Below are 19,015 nucleotides of genomic sequence, written 5' to 3'. Positions count from 1 at the left end.
TGGCTCCATTCACGTGGAATGGATACCAGGTGGGTTCTGGTTTGGGGCTGTACGCAGGTGGGTCGTCTGCCGTCAACCTCCCATCGCAAATCTTTTGTCATGCCCGGGGAGGACACACAAATATTTACTGCTTGGTTAAAGGGAGCAGTTCCTCCAACAGCAGTGGGGACATGAAACTTCCTTCTTCCCTCATGGGGAGTTGGGGCAGGGGGAGAAGTTCAGGGAGTCCCCACGGAGAGGCATTCATGGCGATGACCGTTTACCAACAGATCAGTAATCTACAACGTAGTATCGTCATGTTGTAACCACCATCATGGCCACACCAGCGCCTGTGCTGGCTTGAGTGTCAGCTCTGGGAAAATCCTCTTGGCTCTGCTGACGTGAAGGTCACGGATACTATGACCTACCTGCACGTGATTTGATGTTATTCATTTTTTAAAGTTTATTTATTTATTTAGTTTTTAGTAACCTCTACCTCCAAAGCAGGGCTTGAACTCCCGACCCTGAGATCAAGAGTCGCATGCTCTTTCTGACTAAGCCAGCCAGGCGCCCTTGGGGCTCAGATAGTTCTTAAGCAGGCTTTTCCAAGTGAGGCTAAAATTCGGTTAATGTGTACTAGTCTGAATGTGCTGGTTTTTACAATACCGAAAAGCTTCCATTCTGGCTGGCTAATCATACAAGAGTCAATGAGAGAGCACTGGAATTCAGTGATACGTATCCTAATATAAACTCATTAATTCACATTAATTGCTGCAACAGATTTTCCCTCATATTATTTACCTAGTTGAGAATAAAAATACTGAATACACAAAGCTGTCAGGCAGTATGATAAAGGCTACAAAACTAGGTTTTTGGGGGAAGATTTTATTTCTTTATCTGCAAGAGAGCGAGAGTGCATGAGAGGGGCTAAGGTCAGAGGGAGAAGCAGACTCCCTGCCAAGCAGGGAGCCCGATGCGGGACTCCATCCCGGGACTCGAGGATTATGAACTGAGCTGAAGGCAGACGCTTAACTGAGCCACCCAGGTGCCCCAAGGTTACAAAAGTTTTTAGTGTAAATTGTTGTTCATTCAGGAACAAGGAATAGAGGAGAAAACACCAAAACACTACGGATGGTGCTAAAAGAAATTCTTTTTTTTTTTTAAAGAACTTTTTTTTTAAAGATTTTTATTTATTTATTTGACAGACAGAGATCACAAGTAGGCGGAGAGGCAGGCAGAGAGAGAGGGGGAGAAGCAGGTTCCTGTTTTATCCCAGGACCCTGGGATCAGGACCTGAGCCGAAGGCAGAGGCTTTAACCCACTGAGCCACCCTGGCGCCCCAAGAGAAATTCTTGATCTGTTGAGACCCCAAGTCACCTAATGGCACTCAGTTTAATGGGAAGTTGCCAGAAGAACTTGATGTGGTTCTCTTATCAAATCACAGCTAAGCTAGGGTTATTTTATATATTTTTTCCATAATAAATAAATAATTAAATAAATGAATATATATATGCATATATATATATAGCATAGCAATCAAGAAACTGCACCAACAATTTCTAAGTAAGTTTCTAAATAAAACAAAATCATTGCATGATTTAACAATGATTTGCGTTTCACTTCATGTTCTTGGCAAAAAATTGAAAGAAATACGTATATACAGTTTGTTTCCATCCTTCAGAGAAGAAAAAAGAAATATTTACACGTTCTGATGCATATGTTGACATATATATTAATGTGTATCACCGTACCAGTTGCAAAAGGTTTTGAACATCGCACTCCCTTCAGGAATGTCCAACGGGGCTTTCAGAACTGTATGTGACAAGGACCAGTGCTTTACCCTGTGGAGAGGTCCTGCATATTATGACCTCTTCATCCCTGGGCTACACCTCCTGAGAGTCAAAAGCATCACCCAATCACGCTGATAACCTAAATCATCCCCTTATGTTTCCAGAATGCTCCATGGAAACCCAACAGTCTCTGGGAGCCATTTGCGGGTTCAGTGGCTAAAAACAGAGGCTGTGCTCTAAGAAGTCTGGGACTCTGGATGTCTTAGCCACGTTTGAGATGGGACCAGATTTGCGTTCTTCATAACCCTCCCCCCCCTTCCAGCTTCTGCAATCTCGCCCATCCCCCACACCCAACCTATAGGTTCAGGGAGGCAGTGAGTGACTTGACTAAGATTACAGATAAAGTTGGCCAGGAGCCAAGCACAGCCTTGATTCCTGAGCCTTTACCACTTAAGTGGCTCACAGCACCCCTGTGGGGGGAACGTTCACGACCTGCATTTCCCAGGCGCAAAGCAGAGGCTCGGAGAGGCAGAGTCATGGTGGCCTAAGTTCCCAGTGGGAGAAAGAGGCAGAGCCAGGTTTTGACCCCAGGCCTCTCCTGCCTCAGAGCCCGTGGTTCCAAATGGGACAAGTCACTAAGATGAGCCATGTAAACAAAACCCTGTTTATTTTAAAATGGAATAATTTAAGCCTTATTAGTAATATACAGAATGATAGAAGTACCTGTATATAATTTATAAATACGTATATTCGGGATACTTGCTCAAATGGCATTTAATCTTGGGCGCACGAGCACAGGAGGAAGGCCGCCATGGCTTCACCAGCTAAGGGCTGCAGACTCCCATGGACCCCCCCCCCCATGTAGGATAACTAGAGAGGGGGCACAGCAGCCAAATTCAGTGTGCGCTCCAGCCTGACCACCTGGGTTCAAGTCCCTGCTCTGTTGCTTCCTGAGCTGTGTGACCTTGGGCAAGTGACTCTGCCATTCTGGTCTCAGTGTGCTCACCTGTAAAATGGAAATAATAGCAGCTCTGGCCTCAGAGGGTTGAGGTGAGAGATGGAGCAGTCATTCTGCACGCAGCACTGAGAAGGACGCTGGGCACACCATAGGGGCTGAGTAACGCTAGCTCTGATTGCTGTTCATCCCGCCGCCCAAGTGGGCTACCAGGTGCGGAGCGCTGAAACGATGAGGTAACGCAGTTAATACGGAGTGGGTCTGGCATCCAGAGCTCAGTTACCCACTGCGGCAGCTCAAGGCTGAGCCCGTTTCCTCCTCTGCAAGATGTGGTTAAGAGCAGCATGCAATTCACAGGGCGCTCGCAGGAGGCCTGGAGATCACATTCTGGAAGAAGGGAGACAGTCATCCTGTCCTGCCAGGTACAGGGGATTGGAGACCAAAATGTTCAGGTTAGGGAAGCTCCGGGAACGGGGAGGTCCAGGACTTACCTGGGCCTTGGACCCCACACTAGGACAGAGGCGCCCTCTAGTGGCGGAAGCAGCCCCAGCAGCCAAGCGTCCTGTGGGCTCTTTGGGAGCCTGACGCTTCAAGGACACTCACTGAATCCTGGAGAAACGGGACACTCATCCGGCCCGCCTAATTAGGAAGTGGCAGAGCTGGGGTTTTAATCGCGGCAGTCCGGCCGCAGAATGTACACGTGTTCCTCTTTACAAAACTGTCTGTGCTTCAAATAAACCCAAGCTATTGGAAATCTTGGTCGAGGCACGTCTTCCAAGTGCAGGATGGTGCTGGGCCTCACCCTGGGCAGCTCCGCATCCCCGGCCCGCCCACCAAGTGCCAGCAGCACCATACGCAAGGCCAGGTCCCCTCACACCCCCGACTCCCTGTCGTGAGTGTTCTCCAGACCCCCGGAGCGGGCGCAGGAGCTTCAGCCACTTCCTGACAAACTCAGGAGGGATGGGTTGGGGTACTCAGGGTTCTCGATGACTCCGGGGCCGAACTTGAGCTCCAGGAAGCGACGGTAGTTGTTAGGTGCCTGCGCCACGAAGCCAGCAAAGGACAGGGGCACGAGAGGCTGCAGGAAGTGTTCGGGGAACTCGACATCTTGCCGGTGATCCAGCCATGTGTCCTTGGTCATGACTCCATTGCGGGGGTAGAAGGGCCACAGATCCACGTGCAGATGGTTGCTCTCGCTGTACTGCACGCGGAAGAAGTCGCCCTCTACGGCCTTCTCCCACACGAAGCCACGCTCGTCCACCACTGAGCCCGCCTCGGCCCCCCGCAGCTGCTCGCAGTTGCCCACGTCCTCCAGGTAGATGCCCAGGTCCACGTCGTAGTCCCACGGGATGATGTCCCCGTGGCGGGCGGCCCCGAGCAGCGAGCCGCCCTCCAGCCAGTAGCGCACGCCCGCCGCCTCCAGCACGCCCACCACATAGCGGGCGGTCTCCCGCAGAGCGCGCAGGCAGCACGGGGGCGTCCAGCGCTCCTCGTAGAGGTAGGCCGGTGTGTCGCCCACCACCGTCCCAAAGCAGCGCGGGGTCTCCTTGCTGCAACCGAACCACTCGAGGCGCCCCCCCTCCCCGCTTACCAGGCGGATGCCCAGCGAGCGCAGCAGGGCCGCTCGCCGCGCGCGCCCCTCACGCTCCGCCTTCCAGCGCGCGTGGGCTGTGGCCAGGGGTGGCTGGCGCGCTGCGCCGAACTGCAGGTCCAGCAGCTGCACCGGCCAGCCCCGCAAGGCCGTCTGCAGGAAGAGGCTAGTGCCCAGCGGCCGGGCCAGGGGCGCCGACAGGTTGAAGAGGTCGCGGGCGCGCAGGAGCACCACCGCGTCTCCGTCCAGGGCGTCGCAGCGGGGCGCAGAGGGCGCGGGGCCGTAGCGGGCCGTCCACTCCCGCAGGCTGACGTTCAGGGCTAGGCACCGGGCGGGGTTGGTCGAAGCGACAGGGGCGGCCACCAGGCGTGCCCCTCCTGCCCGGAGCACCTCCACCATGCGCTCCAATTGGCCCGGGGCCTCGGCCCTCGCCCCGTCAGGCACCAGGGCCACGAACTCGGTGGTCACGTAGGTCTCAGGGCGCGAGGCCGCGGCGGGCCGGTCCAGGGCAGGCTGGAGCAGCGCCAGGCGAACGTTGGGAACGCGGGGCAGGGCCAGGGGCGGGTAGGGGAGTGTGTCCGCCGCCACCACCACCGGCTGGGCGGCGTCTTGTTGCAAGAAGGAGTCCACCAGCTCAGGCACCGCGTTGTCAAAGGCTTCGAACTCCCGTACCAGGACGGTGACACGGGGGCCGGCAGCCGCTCCACGGCGGGGACTCCGGGCCCGGGAGTTCCTGGGCTGGTGCTGCAGCCATGAGACATAGAAGAGGACCAGGAGGTTGAGCGTGATGGCGGCTGCCAGGGCAGCCTGGCAGCGGGTGAGACGCATGGGGCCAAAGTCGGGCCCTAGCTGGGCTTCCGGGGCATCCTGGGGAGGGAGGAAAGGGGAGGCTGGAGGTGGTTGCCAGAAGCCTCCTACCCCCCCCCCCCAAAATCCCCCATCGCTAGCGCTGCCCTTCTCTCCCAGCCCTTTCCCTATTTGGTTTCAGCTCTGACTTTCCCTCCTCCAGGAAGCCCTCTCTGACCTCCCATCCACCCCCTCTGGGCTCCCTCAGCTCCCTGGCTTCTCCCACCCTAGCCCACCACTCTATGCTATTTCTACGTGGGGACAGGTTTGTATCCTCCAACTGGGCAGGTTTTGAGGTTGTTTCAATCACTGCTGGGTCCCTAGTTCCACCCAGCACAGAGCCTGGTCCTTAGCTAGGTTTTTATCAGACGATTCGCCCTCCCTCCTTCCTTGTTCAATTGCACCTAATCTTTATCCTTCTCTTTGGCAACTTCTCATTCAGGTTTGGATTCAGTTACAAATGTCCCACTCCATTTCCAGGGCCGGCTTGCACCTTCTGCTCCACCATTCCCTCCTCCAGGAAGCCCCCCTCCCCCCATCTGTCTCTCCTGTCCCTCTCACACTCCGGCTCCGGGTGTGTGTGTGTGTGTGTGTGTGTGTCCGGCTCCGGGGTGTGTGTGTGTGTCCGGCTCCGGGTGTGTGTGTGTGTGTGTGTGTGTGTGTGTGTGTGTCCGGCTCCGGGGTGTGTGTGTGTGTCCGGCTCCGGGTGTGTGTGTGTGTGTGTGTGTCCGGCTCCGGGGTGTGTGTGTGTGTCCGGCTCCGGGGTGTGTGTGTGTGTGTGTGTGTGTCCGCTGGCCTCAGCATTGGCTCACCAAGCCCCTCCCCCACTGTCCCCTTTTCACTTCCTCAAATCCTGGGCCATCTGGCCTTCTCCTTCCCAGTGGTCAGCCAGGTTGTTTTGGTTTTGCAAGAGAAGCTAGAAGTATTTTCTTAGATCACAACTATCCCAATTTTTAATCTTGACCATTAATTAAAAAAACAAAAAACAAGGCAATTTTACCATGTGTTAACTAACTAGAATTTAACTAAAAACCTGAAATTAAAAAACAGAAATACTTGGAATGCTACATCCTATAAAATAAGAAATTAAAAGATAAAAATAATGATTTTTTTTTTTTAAAGGGGAGTGGGGCAGCCTCTTTTGATAAGCGGCTGCGGACCGGAGGACACACCCCCGCCCTGCATTCACCTACTGCACTCCTAAGCAACCCCCAGAGGGCGCTGTCTCCCGGTCCCCAACGCAACGCCAAGCTCTGGCTGGTCGCCAGCACAGGAGTATTTGCTCTGAGCAAATACTCAAAAGTTTCCCTATGAAGGATTTCCATAGGCTTCTCCTCCTCCCAGAAAGGGGGACATCAGAGACCCAGCCAATCTCACCTTCAATCCTGGTCCACGCAGATCCCCGCTCAGCCTCCCCTGGTCTTCTGACCAAGTCTGCTGCTCATGGCAGACAGAGGGGTCTTCATGAAGCACAAACCTGACCTCTCCCTCCCTGCTCAGAACCTGCCATGGCTACCCAGTACCCTAAAGAAAAAGTTTCAGTTTCTTACAACCTCCCACCAGGCCTGGGGGAACCCTGGGTCTCTTGCTGGTGCACCAATCCAGCTCCACCTCCTGCCATGTGCCAAACTCTGCCTAAGCCACGTTGCTTGGAATTTTCCTCCCACAGATGTTACTTCTATGCCTTTGCATATTCTGTTCTTTCTGCTTAGAAGATGCTCTTCTCGAACACCCCTTGTCCCCATGCCTCTTTTCTCCTGCAGAACCCCTGCTTCTGCTTTTAGGCCTCAGCTCTGATGCCTCCTCCTGCAGGAAGCCCTCCCTGAACCCCAAGTTGGGCGAGAAGTTGTCTGTGGGCTCTTGAAGGCTCTGGGCTCCCCATCCCAGCCCTGCGCATTCTGGCTGGGCAGGATCCAGTGATGGTTATGTCTGCTCCACGAGACTATGAGACCTGGGAGGGTAAAGCCAGGGCTTCTTCAGTCACCTCTGTGTTCCCGGCACACAGGTGGGTACTGAAAGTGCACTTGACGGAAAACTGATGCCCAAGGCCAGGGTTCTTGGAGTCTATAAGGCCTCAGGCTCCTGAAGCCAAATTGTACTGTGGCTCAGGGCCCCGGGTCTTCCTGCCTCCTCTCTCCCCTTTCTCTCCTACCAGGAATGCCCTCCTCCCCCTCTTTACCCATCCCAGGCCTGCTTGCTCTCCTGTGACCCAGCTTGGTTGGCATTTAAGAATCTGAGTTGCACTTTAAGAGCAACTTCTTAATCTTTAAAACCTTGGAATCACCTTCTGGACCTTGGATTGATTCTTCCTTCCTTCAGTTTTCCCTCTCTGTGGAACTCCTACAATACCCCAGGCACTGTTCTAGGCACTGGGGACCCAGCAGCAGACACACAGCACACAGCGACAGACAACAAACCTGACCCTTCATTACTGTACGGGCGGGTGGGCAGGTGGGGCGGAGGGGGAGGAACCTTTGGAATCATAGAATCTTCAAGGTCTTAAAAACCTTAGACTCTTAGAGCTTGTGTATGCAGAAGCCCCAGAGAGACCACTGATGGTTCTAGAATCTTCTAAAGACTCCGTAGAGACCCTTTTCCTGCTCTGCCCTCATTCCCCCACCCCCCCAGGGCTGTTCCCCACTCGGCACCCAGGGGGATCATGTGAAAACTCAAATTAGATTCTGTCCTGCACCTGCTCGAACCTTCTGTGGCTTACAACTCGAAGGAAAAGCCAAAGTCTTCACCAGGGCCCATAAGGCCCCATGTGGTCCCAGTCTCTCCCACTGACTGTCAGCTCCAGCCATGCTGGCCAAACACCAATCTTCAAATTCTCCCAGGGCACAGCAGCCAGAGCACTGGCTATGCCCTCTGTCTGGACGCTGTCCCCAGTATCTGCATGGCTCCTCCCTCGTGACCCTTGCATCTCAGGTGACCGATGTCACCTGTCCAGGGAGCCCTTTGGCTACTCGCTTTCAAAACGTATCTCTCTATCACCCACATATTTCCTGTGCCTCATCCCTGCATTTTTTCCCCCTAGTCGTCAGCACGTAGATTTGACTTACTCTTTTGATCCCTGCTGTGTGCTCAAGGCACAGCTCAGTGCCGGGCATGCACCAGGTGCTCAGTAAATGTGTGCGGCACAAACGACTGACTCTGGGTGATCAGATGGGGAAACCGTGGCTCAGGGACAGAAAGGACGGAGGGAGAACCCCGGTCTCTACCTCCCAGGCCCTGGTGCTTGGCATGATCCATCTGGCTGGCTCTGGGCCACGAGATGCCCAGCAGGACAGAGGACATAAATCGGGTCCTCGGAGACCAGTGGATATGGCAGCCAGACCAGCAGAGGAGGGGACCAGAGAAGAAAGAGCAAGGAATCACCTAGTACCCTGACATGGTTGGTCTTGGCTTCCCCGACTATAAGGGCTCAAAACTCCTTTATTGAGGCAAAGGGTCTGAAACCATGGTTCTGAAGGTCTGAACGTCTGTGTTTCTCTGAATCACAGTACGATGATAGTATCAACAATTCTTGCTGCTCACCATAGGGCCAGATCCCTTTCTAAGCACTTAAATTACCTTGTTTCGTTTTCATGTTCTGATTACATTTAAAAATGAGGACAAAGCAGCACAGAGAAGTGAAGGCACTCATTCAAGGTCACACAGCTGGGAAATGGTGGACCCAGTCTTTGACCCACAAGACTGGCTCCAGAGTCATGTTTTCAACCAGTAAGCTCTGCTCTCTCTTGGGTCCAGTCAAGACTGCCCAGCTCGCTGTCCACCTTCACTGAGCATTCTGCAGCCCCAACCTGACAGGTGATATTCAAAGCTGAATATGGCAAATTACTGAATGAATTCACCCATTAACTCAACAGACAGATACCTAGTGAGGACTCTCTGCACCAGACCCTGTGTTCTGGGGAACAGGGAAAGATCGAAGCAGTCACTGGGCAGGCCCTCCAGAGGTAGGAAGACAAAAACCACACACAGAACTTACAGATGGGTCAGGAAACCGGCGGGGGTGTGACAGAGAAAAGGTGGTCCAGGGAGGAGAGGACAGTCAAGCTGAGACTTTGTCTCTCCATTCCCCAGAAAACAATGTAAGTAGACTCAGGTTCACTTTCGGCCTAGGTTCACCTGGCCTGAGCTCTGCTCTGGACTGAGCCTTGGCTGCCCCATCTGTGGAATGGGAATGTGACAGGCAAAGAAAATGAGTGATACGGGGGGGAAGGGCAGTTTCCACAGCAGCGCTGGTGACACTCAGGAACTTCTTACCTCCTAGGTTGCTGTGGGAGCTCCGGGTGGGCGGCTCCAGCCCAGCTCAGCTGCACTGCTGAGGGAACGAGAACCAGAAAACCCCAAATCAGCCAATTTTGCACAGCAGAGTATGATTTCACCTTGCCCGCAAAAGTGGCAATGAGAAGGTCAGGGAATCCTTTCTCTTTGAAGTTCCACGAGCTCGGGCCCCACCTGGGGTATCTCGGGAATGGGTGGGAAGAATGTCAGTTATCCCAGCAGCCTATAACCATCCCTTCTTATGAATGTGCCCAGAAAGGTGGGGCTAGAAGTGACCAAAGCCGTTACCGTAACAACCCCTTCCCCAGACCCACTCCGTCCTGAGACACAATCTTAAAACTGTCCCCTACCTTGGTGGGCCTGGTTCTTAAGGACACGGGAAGGGGGACTATCCTTGTATGTCCCTGGTTACCATAGCAACCAGGGGTTGGCCTTGCCTGTTTCCACCTCCTGGTCCAGGCCCTGTAACCATAGCAACGGCTCCTCAGCAGAGCATCTTCTCTAAATAAAAACACCTGGTTGGCTTGGTCCATGGACCTCCCACGAAGAGAAAGGGGGGGGGGAACGGTTACCATGGTAATGCCAGCTGGGTGGCTAGGGGGAGAGGTTGGGAAAGAGGTGTTCTCTCAGCAATCAGTGTCCTTGGGGCTGGGGTCCTTTCTACCTGAGTGCTAGGTGAGGTTGCCATAGTAACCAAATGAAGGTTGGGGCAGAAGGACCACCAGGGACTTAAGTTACCTTAGCAACCTTCCCCTGGTGCAGGGACAGGAGAGGTTTGGGGCTCCATAACCACAAAGAAGAAGGGTTCCTGGCTGGGGAAGGGTTACCGTGACTACCGACCTGGGCAAGGAAATAGGAAACGGAGAGGATGGGGCCCTTCCTGAGACCACCCCTGGTGGTCGCCCTTTCTCTCAGAGAAACAGTGTCAAGGAGAGTGACATTTGGGTCTGGAAGGGGTTAGAATTTTTCTTTGGGGCGAAGCAGGAAGAGAGGGGCAGAAAGCGGCTCCTCCCAAAGTCCCGCTCTTCCCAGGCGCGACCCTCGCGCTCGGCCTGGGTCTCGGTTAGCCCTCCTCCGGGCGCGCGTCTCCGCACCGCCCCTTCCCGCCCACCCGCACGCGCGCGCGCGCTTTTGGGGTCGACCCGGGTGGGCGAGGCGCGCGCACGGCCTCGTTCCCACCATCGGCCCCCCCGCCCGGCCCCCGCCGAGCACGCGCGCGGGCGGTGCGGGGCGTGGGGGGGGGCGGTTGGTACGGCCGCGCAGGCGCGCGAGGCACAGCGGGCGCGCGGGCCGGCCCCGGGGCCTCCATGATGGAGGAGCGAGCGGCCGCCGCGGTCGCCGCCGCCGCCTCCTCCTGCCGCCCGCTGGGCTCCGGCGCGGGCCCCGGCCCGACGGGGGCGGCCCCGCCCGCTGCCCCTGCCCCGGGGCCCGGCCCGGCTGGAAAGGGAGGCGGCGGCGGAGGCAGCCCCGGGCCTACGGCGGGGCCTGAGCCCCTGAGCCTGCCCGGGATCCTGCACTTTATCCAGCACGAGTGGGCGCGCTTCGAAGCGGAGAAGGCCCGCTGGGAGGCCGAGCGCGCCGAGTTGCAGGTGAGCGCCGCCCCGGGACCCCCGACCCCCCGCCCGGCCCGGCCCGGCCTCACCCGCCGCCGCCGCCGCCGCCATCTTGGAGCAATGGCCGCCGGGACGGCCGGGGGGGGGGGGCGGGAGGGGACCGCGACCGGCCCGGAGACTGAGTGAGGGGCGGTCCGAGGGGGGTCCTGAGGGCACCCGGCGGCTCGAGGTGGGAGGGAGGCCCCGGGGCGGGAGAGTCCGACCGGTCCCTGCCGAGAGGAGGGGCGCAGGGGACCGGAACCGGCTCGGAGCTGGAGTGGTAGTGAGCGGACCCGCAGACGGGTTCCCTGGAGAGGACCTCGGGCCCTGAGGGGAGCCCAGGAGAACTCAGCGGAGAGTGGTGGGAGGACTCGGGGTGGGGGGGCTCTCGTTGGGAGTAAGCAAAAGTCTGAAAGGTGCCGCTGGCCTCCCAACCCCGTCCCCGACCAGGTGAAGGTTGGAGGTAGAACCTGATGGGCTTCGGGTTGGAGAGAGTGGGCGTCGGGGAAACTTGGGAGCGGCGGAGAGCGAGAGTGAGTCGAGCGGGGAACTGGCCTGAGTGGGGAGAGGAAGTCAGGGAACCTGGGACCGGGTGTGTTTCGGAGCGTCTGGACGGGGGAGGGAAGTGGAGGGGGGATTGAAAAATGGCTGTATGAGGACTTGGGATGAGAAGAGGGCGGGGGCGGGGTCCCAGGAGGAAGATGTGTGCCCTCTCCTCTAAGAGGCAACTTTGGGGAGGCCGGCATGTGTGGCTATCGGTTGTTGGGTGGGGTGCCCCGGGGGTGGAAGCGAGGACAGGGCCAGGACTTGCTCTAGGAGCCTGTATGGAAGAGCTGCAGAGCCGAAACTCCAGTTTGGGGGCTGTGGAGGAGTGCGGAGGGGGTGGGGGGTGCAGGCAATGGCCTTGAGATGGGAGGTGTGTAGAGGATGTCAGGTGGAGAACCCTGGACTGTAGTGCTGTGATGTCCAACATGGAGATAAAGGGACCGGAGACAGGAGGACTTGGAGGGGCGCACCTGGAGGGTGGCAGGGAGAGGGTTTTGCGGAGCAGGCAAACAGCATTGAAGAAGCATTTCAGAAGGACTCTGGGAGGAGATGTTTGTGGAAGTTTCTGGGAAAGAACCCGGTGGTTTGTGGAGTGGCTTGGGAGAGGAGTGTGCTCTGGGATGATGCTGATTAGAGCCTGAGGAGTTGGGCTGGGTTTGGGCTTGGTTTCATGACCTTGAGAAGTGTGGGTCTGTTTGCCGAGTGTCTGGAGGATGGGGCATCAGTTGGGAGGATTTGAGGGGATCCATGGTTGGGCCACCAGGACTGAGGGTTCCTGAGGTGGGATATAATTAGCAGAAGCCAGTATCTACTTCTCACAGCCCAGTTTCCCCCTTCTGGTTCATGGTTTCCTGTCCAGTTGATATGGGGACCCCAAATAAAGAACCGATTAGCATTTTGTCCACAGGATGAATGAAGAGAGCATTCTACATTTCTTCCCCCTCCAAAAATAGGGATCTTAGCTGTGTGGTAGCTGAGGCTTGGCCTTGAGGTGGGAGAGAAATCCTTACGTAAGCACCCCTCACTTGTGTTCAACTCTGTTTCTGGTGCTCTTTCCCAGCATCCATCTCGCTTGATCCCAGGACCCCATGATGGAGACCGGGCAGGTGTCCTTGCCCTCACTCAGCGGTAATGCTGGCAGCTGCTGTTCGATTGGACACAAAGGAGGTGCCAGGCACTGTGTGTAGCACTTTAGATACATGATATCGTTTCGTCCTTGCAACATTCTGGGACCGGGGTGGTCCTCTTCCCTGTCCCTTGCTTTTTTTTTTTTTTTTTTTAAGATTTTATTTATTTGACAGAGATCACAAGTAGGCAGAGAGGCAGGCAGAGAGAGAGGGGGAAGCAGGCTCCCTGCTGAGCAGAGCCTGATGAGGGGCTTGATCCCAGGACCCTGAGACCATGTCCTGAGCTTAAGGCAGAACTCAAAAAGAATCTGAGAGGAAAGGGAGGCTCTGAGGGAGAGTCAGGCAGCGACTGAGCTAGGATCCCAGCCTGTGGGTGGCAGGGCTGGTCTGTGGGCTTTTAGAAGCCCATTCTCTGTATCTCCTTGCTGCCCAGTGCAGACGAGGAACATGTAGCCTGGTAGCCTCCTCAGGATCACACAAGCAGTTGTCAGCAGACCTGGGATGGAATCTTGGTTTCTGGGACTTCACACCAGTGCCGCCTACAGCACCCACCGTACCACCTTGTCGTCCTTGAGACTGGAGAGAGAAGAGCTGTGTGTTTATGCCCTCTCCCAGTGGCCCTTCTTGGAGTTAGAGAGGAGCTTGTGTAGAGCACCTGATTAGGCTCTCCCGGTCTTGGCTGCAGCATCACTCACTGTGTATTGCTGTTTCCTTTTGTCCTGTCACATTAGTAAGAACGCAGAGGTCTCACGTGTGTGTGTGTGTGTGTGAGTGAAAAGAGAAAGCCACCGCCCCCTGTCCTTTTTCTGCTTGTGTCTGCAACCGTTCCTGCTAGAAAAGGGGTTCACGGTGCCTGGGTGGCTCAGTGGGTTAAGCCGCTGCCTTCGGCTCAGGTCATGATCTCAGGGTCCTGGGATCGAGTCCCGCTTCGGGCTCTCTGCTCAGCAGGGAGCCTGCTTCCCTCTCTCTCTCTCTCTCTGCCTGCCTCTCTATCTACTTGTGATCTCTCTCTGTCAAATAAATAAATAAAATCTTTAAAAAAAAAAAGGGGTTCAGCTCTGTGTGTGTAAAACACAAGGTCACATACAAATCATGTTGCAACTTTTTTCACATACCTGTGTCTTGGTGTTCCTTTCCTGTCGGCGCCAAGAGCTTTCGTACTGTTTTGATAACTACACTCCCCTGGATGTTTATACCGCAGCTCCCTTGGTTGACCCTTGGTGACAGACTTTAAGCTTCTTTCCAGACTCCCCTCCCGGCCCTCCCGCCCCCGTCAGAAATGGCTGCAGTGAATGTCTGTATATTCCCGTGTGAGTGTAAAGCGGCGTGGGGGCGCAAGGGTAGAACAGCTGTGCTCATGAAACGGCGGTCGGTACAGGGTGCCCCCACGGTTCCACACACTCCCTTCCAGGGCACCTCACTTGACACACCTCTGCTCGAACACTCACTGCTTAACAGAGGTGTGCCTCCCCTTGTGAGATCCTTGGAGGCCTGGCCTGTGTCAGACCTTTGCGAGGAACCCTGAATTTGTCTTCTCCGGATCGCCGAGTCCGGCTGCTCCTGGCACAGGACATGTTGTGCCGGCGGTGCGCTCAGTAAGGGTTTGGGGAGCGTGGCGGGGAAGGCAGTCCATTGTGAGGTCCTGCCAGGAGGTACCCAGAGATCAGAGCAAGGAGGTGGCTCAGATGCCGTCTGACAATAAGCAGGACTTTGTCGGGTGGTGGATTCCGAGAAGCAGGCAGTGAGGTTTCTGCCCTTCAGAAGCTTGGAGGCTAACAGAGGCGGCTGGTCTGCACGAGAGCCTGCAGAGAACTGGGCACACTCGCACCCTAGGGGAGTAACTCAGTTGTGTGGCTCTGCTTGAAGCGCCGTGATCATTTGGATGTAAGCATAAGATATTTTAATGAAAATGTAAGTTAAGGTCATAAATATTTCTGATTTCAAAGATACGCATGTGGTGCATTTAAGATAAAACAACACAGGATGAACATGAAAGGTCATGTGCAAATCCTATATAGTTTATAGATAGGAGGCCCTTTTGGGGAGGGGAGCTCCCCAAGGATGGGGGAACCTCTTGGGGGCTTCTCAACTGGACATTCCTGGAGAAGCAGTGATGGGGGATGTAGGGAGCGAGGTGGGGGCAGAGCAGCTGTGGGGCCGGCGCCTCCCCCACTGCCAGCCTCCCCAGGGGCTCTGTGGGATTTCCCCCGGTGGGGGGCGGGGGGCGGGCACGGAAATCCCTGCCAGGAGCCACTGGAGAAGGAGCGGAGGAGATACAGGGCTGGGTGGGTCCCGAAGAGAAACACACAGGACTGGTGGCCCGAACAGTAGTTTCTGCAGCAAGATAGGGAGAGGCATCTGTCAGTTCCTGGGAGGACTGAGACCCTCTGGCTCCTCGGGAAGCCTTTCCCCGTGCCGCCTGGCTGGAGAGAGGGAGCAGCCGCAGGGAGGCGGCAGCCGCGTCTGGGCACAGTCCGGGGGGTGGTGTGTGTTCTAACAGTCTGGCTGGGGGGGAGTGGTGGTGGGTGGATGGTGGGTGGAGAACTTCCAGATCCTGGGCTTACCTGCCAGCCCACCGTGGCACTCAGAGATGAGGCGGCGCTGGCTGCTGGCATTTTCGGCGGTAGAAGGAACTGGCCGCCAACACTTCCCCTCTCTGTGGGATTCCTCCTAGTTGGTTCACTTGAGCCACATGTTTCTGGTTCTTGTTTCTCCCTTCTTTGCCAGGGGAGCTGGAAAGGGGACAACAGAGCAGAGCGGGCTGAGTCAGGTTCCCGCACCATAATTAGGAGAAGGGAGATCGGGGCTTGTTGTGGTGATAGCAGGGAGATTAAGGGGCCAAGCCCAGCAAGTGTGAGGGCCTGGTATGCTCCTGCCTTCTTTCTTCTCCCCACAGACTGAGTCACCTGTCTTACCAGTCCTGCCTCCTTATTACCACAAATCCACTAACCCAGCCCCCCTTCCTGGTCTGGGCCACTGTCCGTTCTCCCTGGGATTTCCGGGACTGCCTCCCGGACTGGACTTTAGCAACCCCCCAGCCATCAGTTCTCGGCAGTATAGCTGCAATTGTCTTTGGAACGTGCACTGACTACATCTCTCCTTTGCTTAAAACCTTTCCACGGCTTCCCCTATGCTCTGAGGACAACTTTCAAACTCCTACTTGGTCTGTGGTCCGTTCTTGGGCCTAGAAGCCTCTCTGCCTTTCCTCACTAACCCTGTCACACATTCTCATGTGGCTGTACCGGCCTTCTTAGCGGTCCGTAAGCCTGCCGTGCGGCTCTTGTCTTTGTCCTCTGCCCACAGCACACGCTACTCCTCTGGCCAACTTTTTTTTTTTTTTTTTTTCCCCTAAAGATTTAATTTATTTATTTATTTGACAGAGAAGAGATCATAAGCAGGCAGAGAGAGAGTGGGGGGAAGCAGACTCTCTGCTGAGCAGAGAGCCTGATGCGGGGCTCGATCGTAGGACCCCGAGATCATGACCCACTGAGCCAGGCAGGCGCCCCTCCCTGGCCAACTTCTAACAGCCTTTAGGTCTTAGCTGAGCTGTGCTTCTTACCTCCAGGAGCAGGTTGGGTGTTCTCCTCCCATGACACCCTTTGCTCCCTCGCCGTGCCCAGTCACGTGGCATGTTGGTTGTTGATGCTCCTGCCTGTTTCCGCACTGCACTGAGAACTCTGTGAGGTCAGGAACCAGTCGTCTTCTCCGTGACTCTCCAGTGGCTCGTGCGGGATCGGGCTGTCTAGGCAGTTACCAGTGCGGGATGTTGAATGAACGTGGGCGTTCAGCAGGCTGTTCCAGTGCTGGGAAGTAGAGGGCTCACTATGGAAGCCCCGAGGGAGCGAGGACAGTGAGGAGGTAGTAACTTGGGGCTTCTGTTTGGTGATTGACCTTTTCTTCTCCACCTCTCCCCCCACCTTCTAAAGGGACTGGACAGGGTGGCTTTGGGTGACTGAGATGATACACCAAGGACAGAAATTCAGACTGCTAAGGTGGTGACCACATGTGAGTCTGCCTGTCTGGCCTTAGGTATTTATGCGTGTATGTGTTGATTTAAAGTGTAGAGAGAAAAAGGTGTTCAGAAGGGGGAAAAAGTCCATTCCCACAATGGACAGATTGCCCCCTCCCAGCATACCTGGTGACATATAGTGATCTGTTCCTTATTTGTCCTACACCCCCCTCTGAAACACGCACCCCGTCTTGTCGAGTGCTGTATCCTCTGTCTGCACCTGTACCTGATACACAGCTGGGGCTTAGTAAATATTGGTGTTGTAAGTGAATGGGTGCATGATACTTTTGTCTTACATCGAGGCAGGCATACTCCTTTTTGTTTTCTGGAAGGAAGCCCACATTGCACTTATGCCTGTAGGCTACGTCCCGGGAAGTGGACCTGTCTGGGCAAAGCGAGTGTGTGTTTAATATTTCTATAGATGTGGCCAAACCGCCCTCCAGGAAGGGTGTATGACCCCCACCAGAATTATGTGAGTGCCTGTTTCCTGGATTCCCGGCCAGAGCCAGGCGTTAATTAGCACGTGCTCAGTTCTCAGCCAACCTGAGGGAGAGACCTGGTCCCTGGAGCAGGACCGAGGCCATAGGAGGCTTGCGGGCACAGAACTGTGCCACTCTCCCAAGTGTCCAGGGCAGGTAGGTCCTCTGGGCCCTTTGAGCCTCAAGGAGAGGGAGAGAGTGCAGGTGGGCATCTGAGAGGCTGCCGAGAACTTGTAGTCTTGGAGCCGGGCTCCGAGAATGGGCACAGCCTGTAAAAGGGGTCTGTGGCCAGACCCAGGGCTTCTGGTAGAGTCACCGAAGTTCGCCAGTGAGCACGTGGTGTTTGGGGATTGGCTCCAGGAAGAGGCAGCTGCCTGTGGGGGCAGGAGGCCTGCGTGCCATGGACATCTCTGCTGGATGGGGCTTGGGTCTTAAAAGAACTGGGCCTGTTTCAGAGTTGTGGAAGAACAGACAGGGAGAATAAACATGCTGAGAGGTAGGAGCTGGCATTTATTAGCCCTTCTTCTGTGCTAGGCCTCGGACTGAGAAGAACTTAACACATGAGGGGCAGGCACTCTCGTGAGCCCCATTTTCTAGAAGGGGAAATGGAGGCTCAGAGAAGGCCGATGACCTGCCTCAGATCATGCAGCAAGTAAGTGGCCGAGCCCGGCCTGGAGCTCAGGCTGTCCCAGCCTGTAACAGTGGAGCACTTGGGGAGAAGCCAGGGTTGAGCCCTGCTCTCAGGGCTTTGGCACAGGACTTCTGGAACATGGTCAGGGGCCAGGATCCTGCCTCGAAGGCCGTTGGCCCAGTGTCTCCAAAAGACCTGTTGACAGACCAGAGCAGACTGGGGTAGCCCATGCCAGCAGACGGTGTGAAGTGGTTGGCAGGGGCCCTGGGTCATGTCTGTGGCATGTCTCGCTCACCCTGGGCAGACTCCAGTGGGACACTTGGTCCCTGCGGTGGGGGTTGGGTGGTAAAGCTTTTGCATTGGAGCGGGAGCGGGAGCTGAGCTGAGCCACCCACTCTTGTCCCTAAGCTCCCGAAGTAGCTTCCTACGCCTCCCAGAGACAGATGCTCTGGTAGAAATAGTGAGACACCACCTCCACCAGCAACCTAGGGGACAGCACCTGCCTCAGGGTGGGGGAGAAGGAGCCTGGGGCTCTTCATGCCTCCCTCCCCCACTTTCTTCCCCTATCTGACTTCTCCCCAAAAGGCAGGGGCCAAGTTACCTATTTTAATGTCAAGGGTTAAGGACTCCTCCTCAGCTCTTTCATGGTGGGTCACATGGCAGGGGACTCTGGAAACAGATCCAGCATGCCCTGTCTCTGCTCCATTGAACCCTGGCTCAGGGTCTTCACGCCTGAAGAAGTGGCCGCTGCATGTCATCATGGGGGTGGGGGCTGGAGCTGATTGTCCTTGCGTGAGCGAGGGACACGCGTCAGTGAGCCTGAGCCCTGCTGTCTTCCTGTTCTCTTCTGTCCCCCCCCAGGCTCAGGTGGCTTTCCTCCAGGGAGAGCGGAAAGGGCAAGAGAATCTCAAGACAGACCTGGTGCGGCGGATCAAGATGTTGGAATACGCACTGAAGCAGGAAAGGTGAGCCCCGCCGCCCCTGGTCAGGCCCGAGCGGGAGGCTCCAGAGGCCACCCCGCAGTGCCTTCCAGCCCAGGGAGGTTTGGAAACCGGCGTTCCCTTCCCCGTCGCCCAGTATTGTGTGGTTCTAGCACGGGGTACAGAACAAGACACGGGAGATGGAGTTCAGGATCGGCACTAGTAACAACATTCATAGCGTTGCTGGCCCCACGGAATAC

At 55.9% G+C, this 19,015-nt stretch overlaps 2 protein-coding genes and 1 long non-coding RNA gene across 10 annotated transcripts in view; 1 reads left to right on the top strand and 2 right to left on the bottom strand.

Annotated features, from left to right (window-relative positions):
• Positions 1 to 1,243: 1,243 nt before the first annotated feature.
• Positions 1,244 to 12,803, bottom strand: LOC123931711 (fukutin related protein). 6 transcript variants are annotated; one of them, XM_045989180.1, is made up of 3 exons: positions 11,094 to 12,803; positions 9,431 to 9,488; positions 1,244 to 5,182 (listed from the first exon to the last, which is right to left on the bottom strand). In XM_045989180.1, exon 3 carries the CDS (start codon positions 5,141 to 5,143, stop codon positions 3,656 to 3,658), a length of 1,488 nt encoding a protein of 495 aa, XP_045845136.1. In that variant the 5' UTR covers positions 5,144 to 5,182; positions 9,431 to 9,488; positions 11,094 to 12,803; the 3' UTR covers positions 1,244 to 3,655. The 6 variants fall into 6 exon arrangements, with proteins under 6 accessions (XP_045845136.1, XP_045845137.1, XP_045845134.1 ...); XM_045989181.1 differs by having other exon boundaries at positions 9,431 to 9,485; positions 11,094 to 11,124; XM_045989178.1 differs by lacking the exon at positions 11,094 to 12,803 and adding an exon at positions 9,802 to 10,577.
• The window catches only part of STRN4 (striatin 4), a 25,849-nt gene continuing 17,552 nt past the window's right edge, over positions 10,719 to 19,015 (top strand). For 2 of the 3 annotated variants that reach the window (XM_045989175.1, XM_045989174.1), the window contains exons 1-2: positions 10,719 to 11,040; positions 18,697 to 18,800. In XM_045989175.1, the coding sequence (XP_045845131.1) occupies positions 10,759 to 11,040; positions 18,697 to 18,800 (386 nt within the window). In that variant the 5' untranslated portion in view covers positions 10,719 to 10,758. Of the gene's footprint in view, positions 11,041 to 17,738; positions 17,857 to 18,696; positions 18,801 to 19,015 lie in introns of all 3 variants that reach the window. The other variant, XM_045989176.1, reaches the window with a different exon arrangement.
• On the bottom strand, positions 13,756 to 16,119 carry LOC123931713. Its single transcript, XR_006816290.1, has 2 exons — positions 15,281 to 16,119; positions 13,756 to 15,050 (listed from the first exon to the last, which is right to left on the bottom strand). It is a non-coding gene; the product is annotated as an uncharacterized LOC123931713 (long non-coding RNA).

This window comes from Meles meles, chromosome 19 (genome assembly GCF_922984935.1).
Source record: "Meles meles chromosome 19, mMelMel3.1 paternal haplotype, whole genome shotgun sequence".
NCBI lineage: Eukaryota > Metazoa > Chordata > Mammalia > Carnivora > Mustelidae > Meles > Meles meles.
This window is presented reverse-complemented; position numbering and strand designations above follow the sequence as displayed.

Coding starts and splice junctions, on each gene's coding strand:
- LOC123931711 (XM_045989180.1), bottom strand. CDS start 5,143: ATGCGTCTCACCCGCTGCCAGGCTGCCCTGGCAGCCGCCATCACGCTC.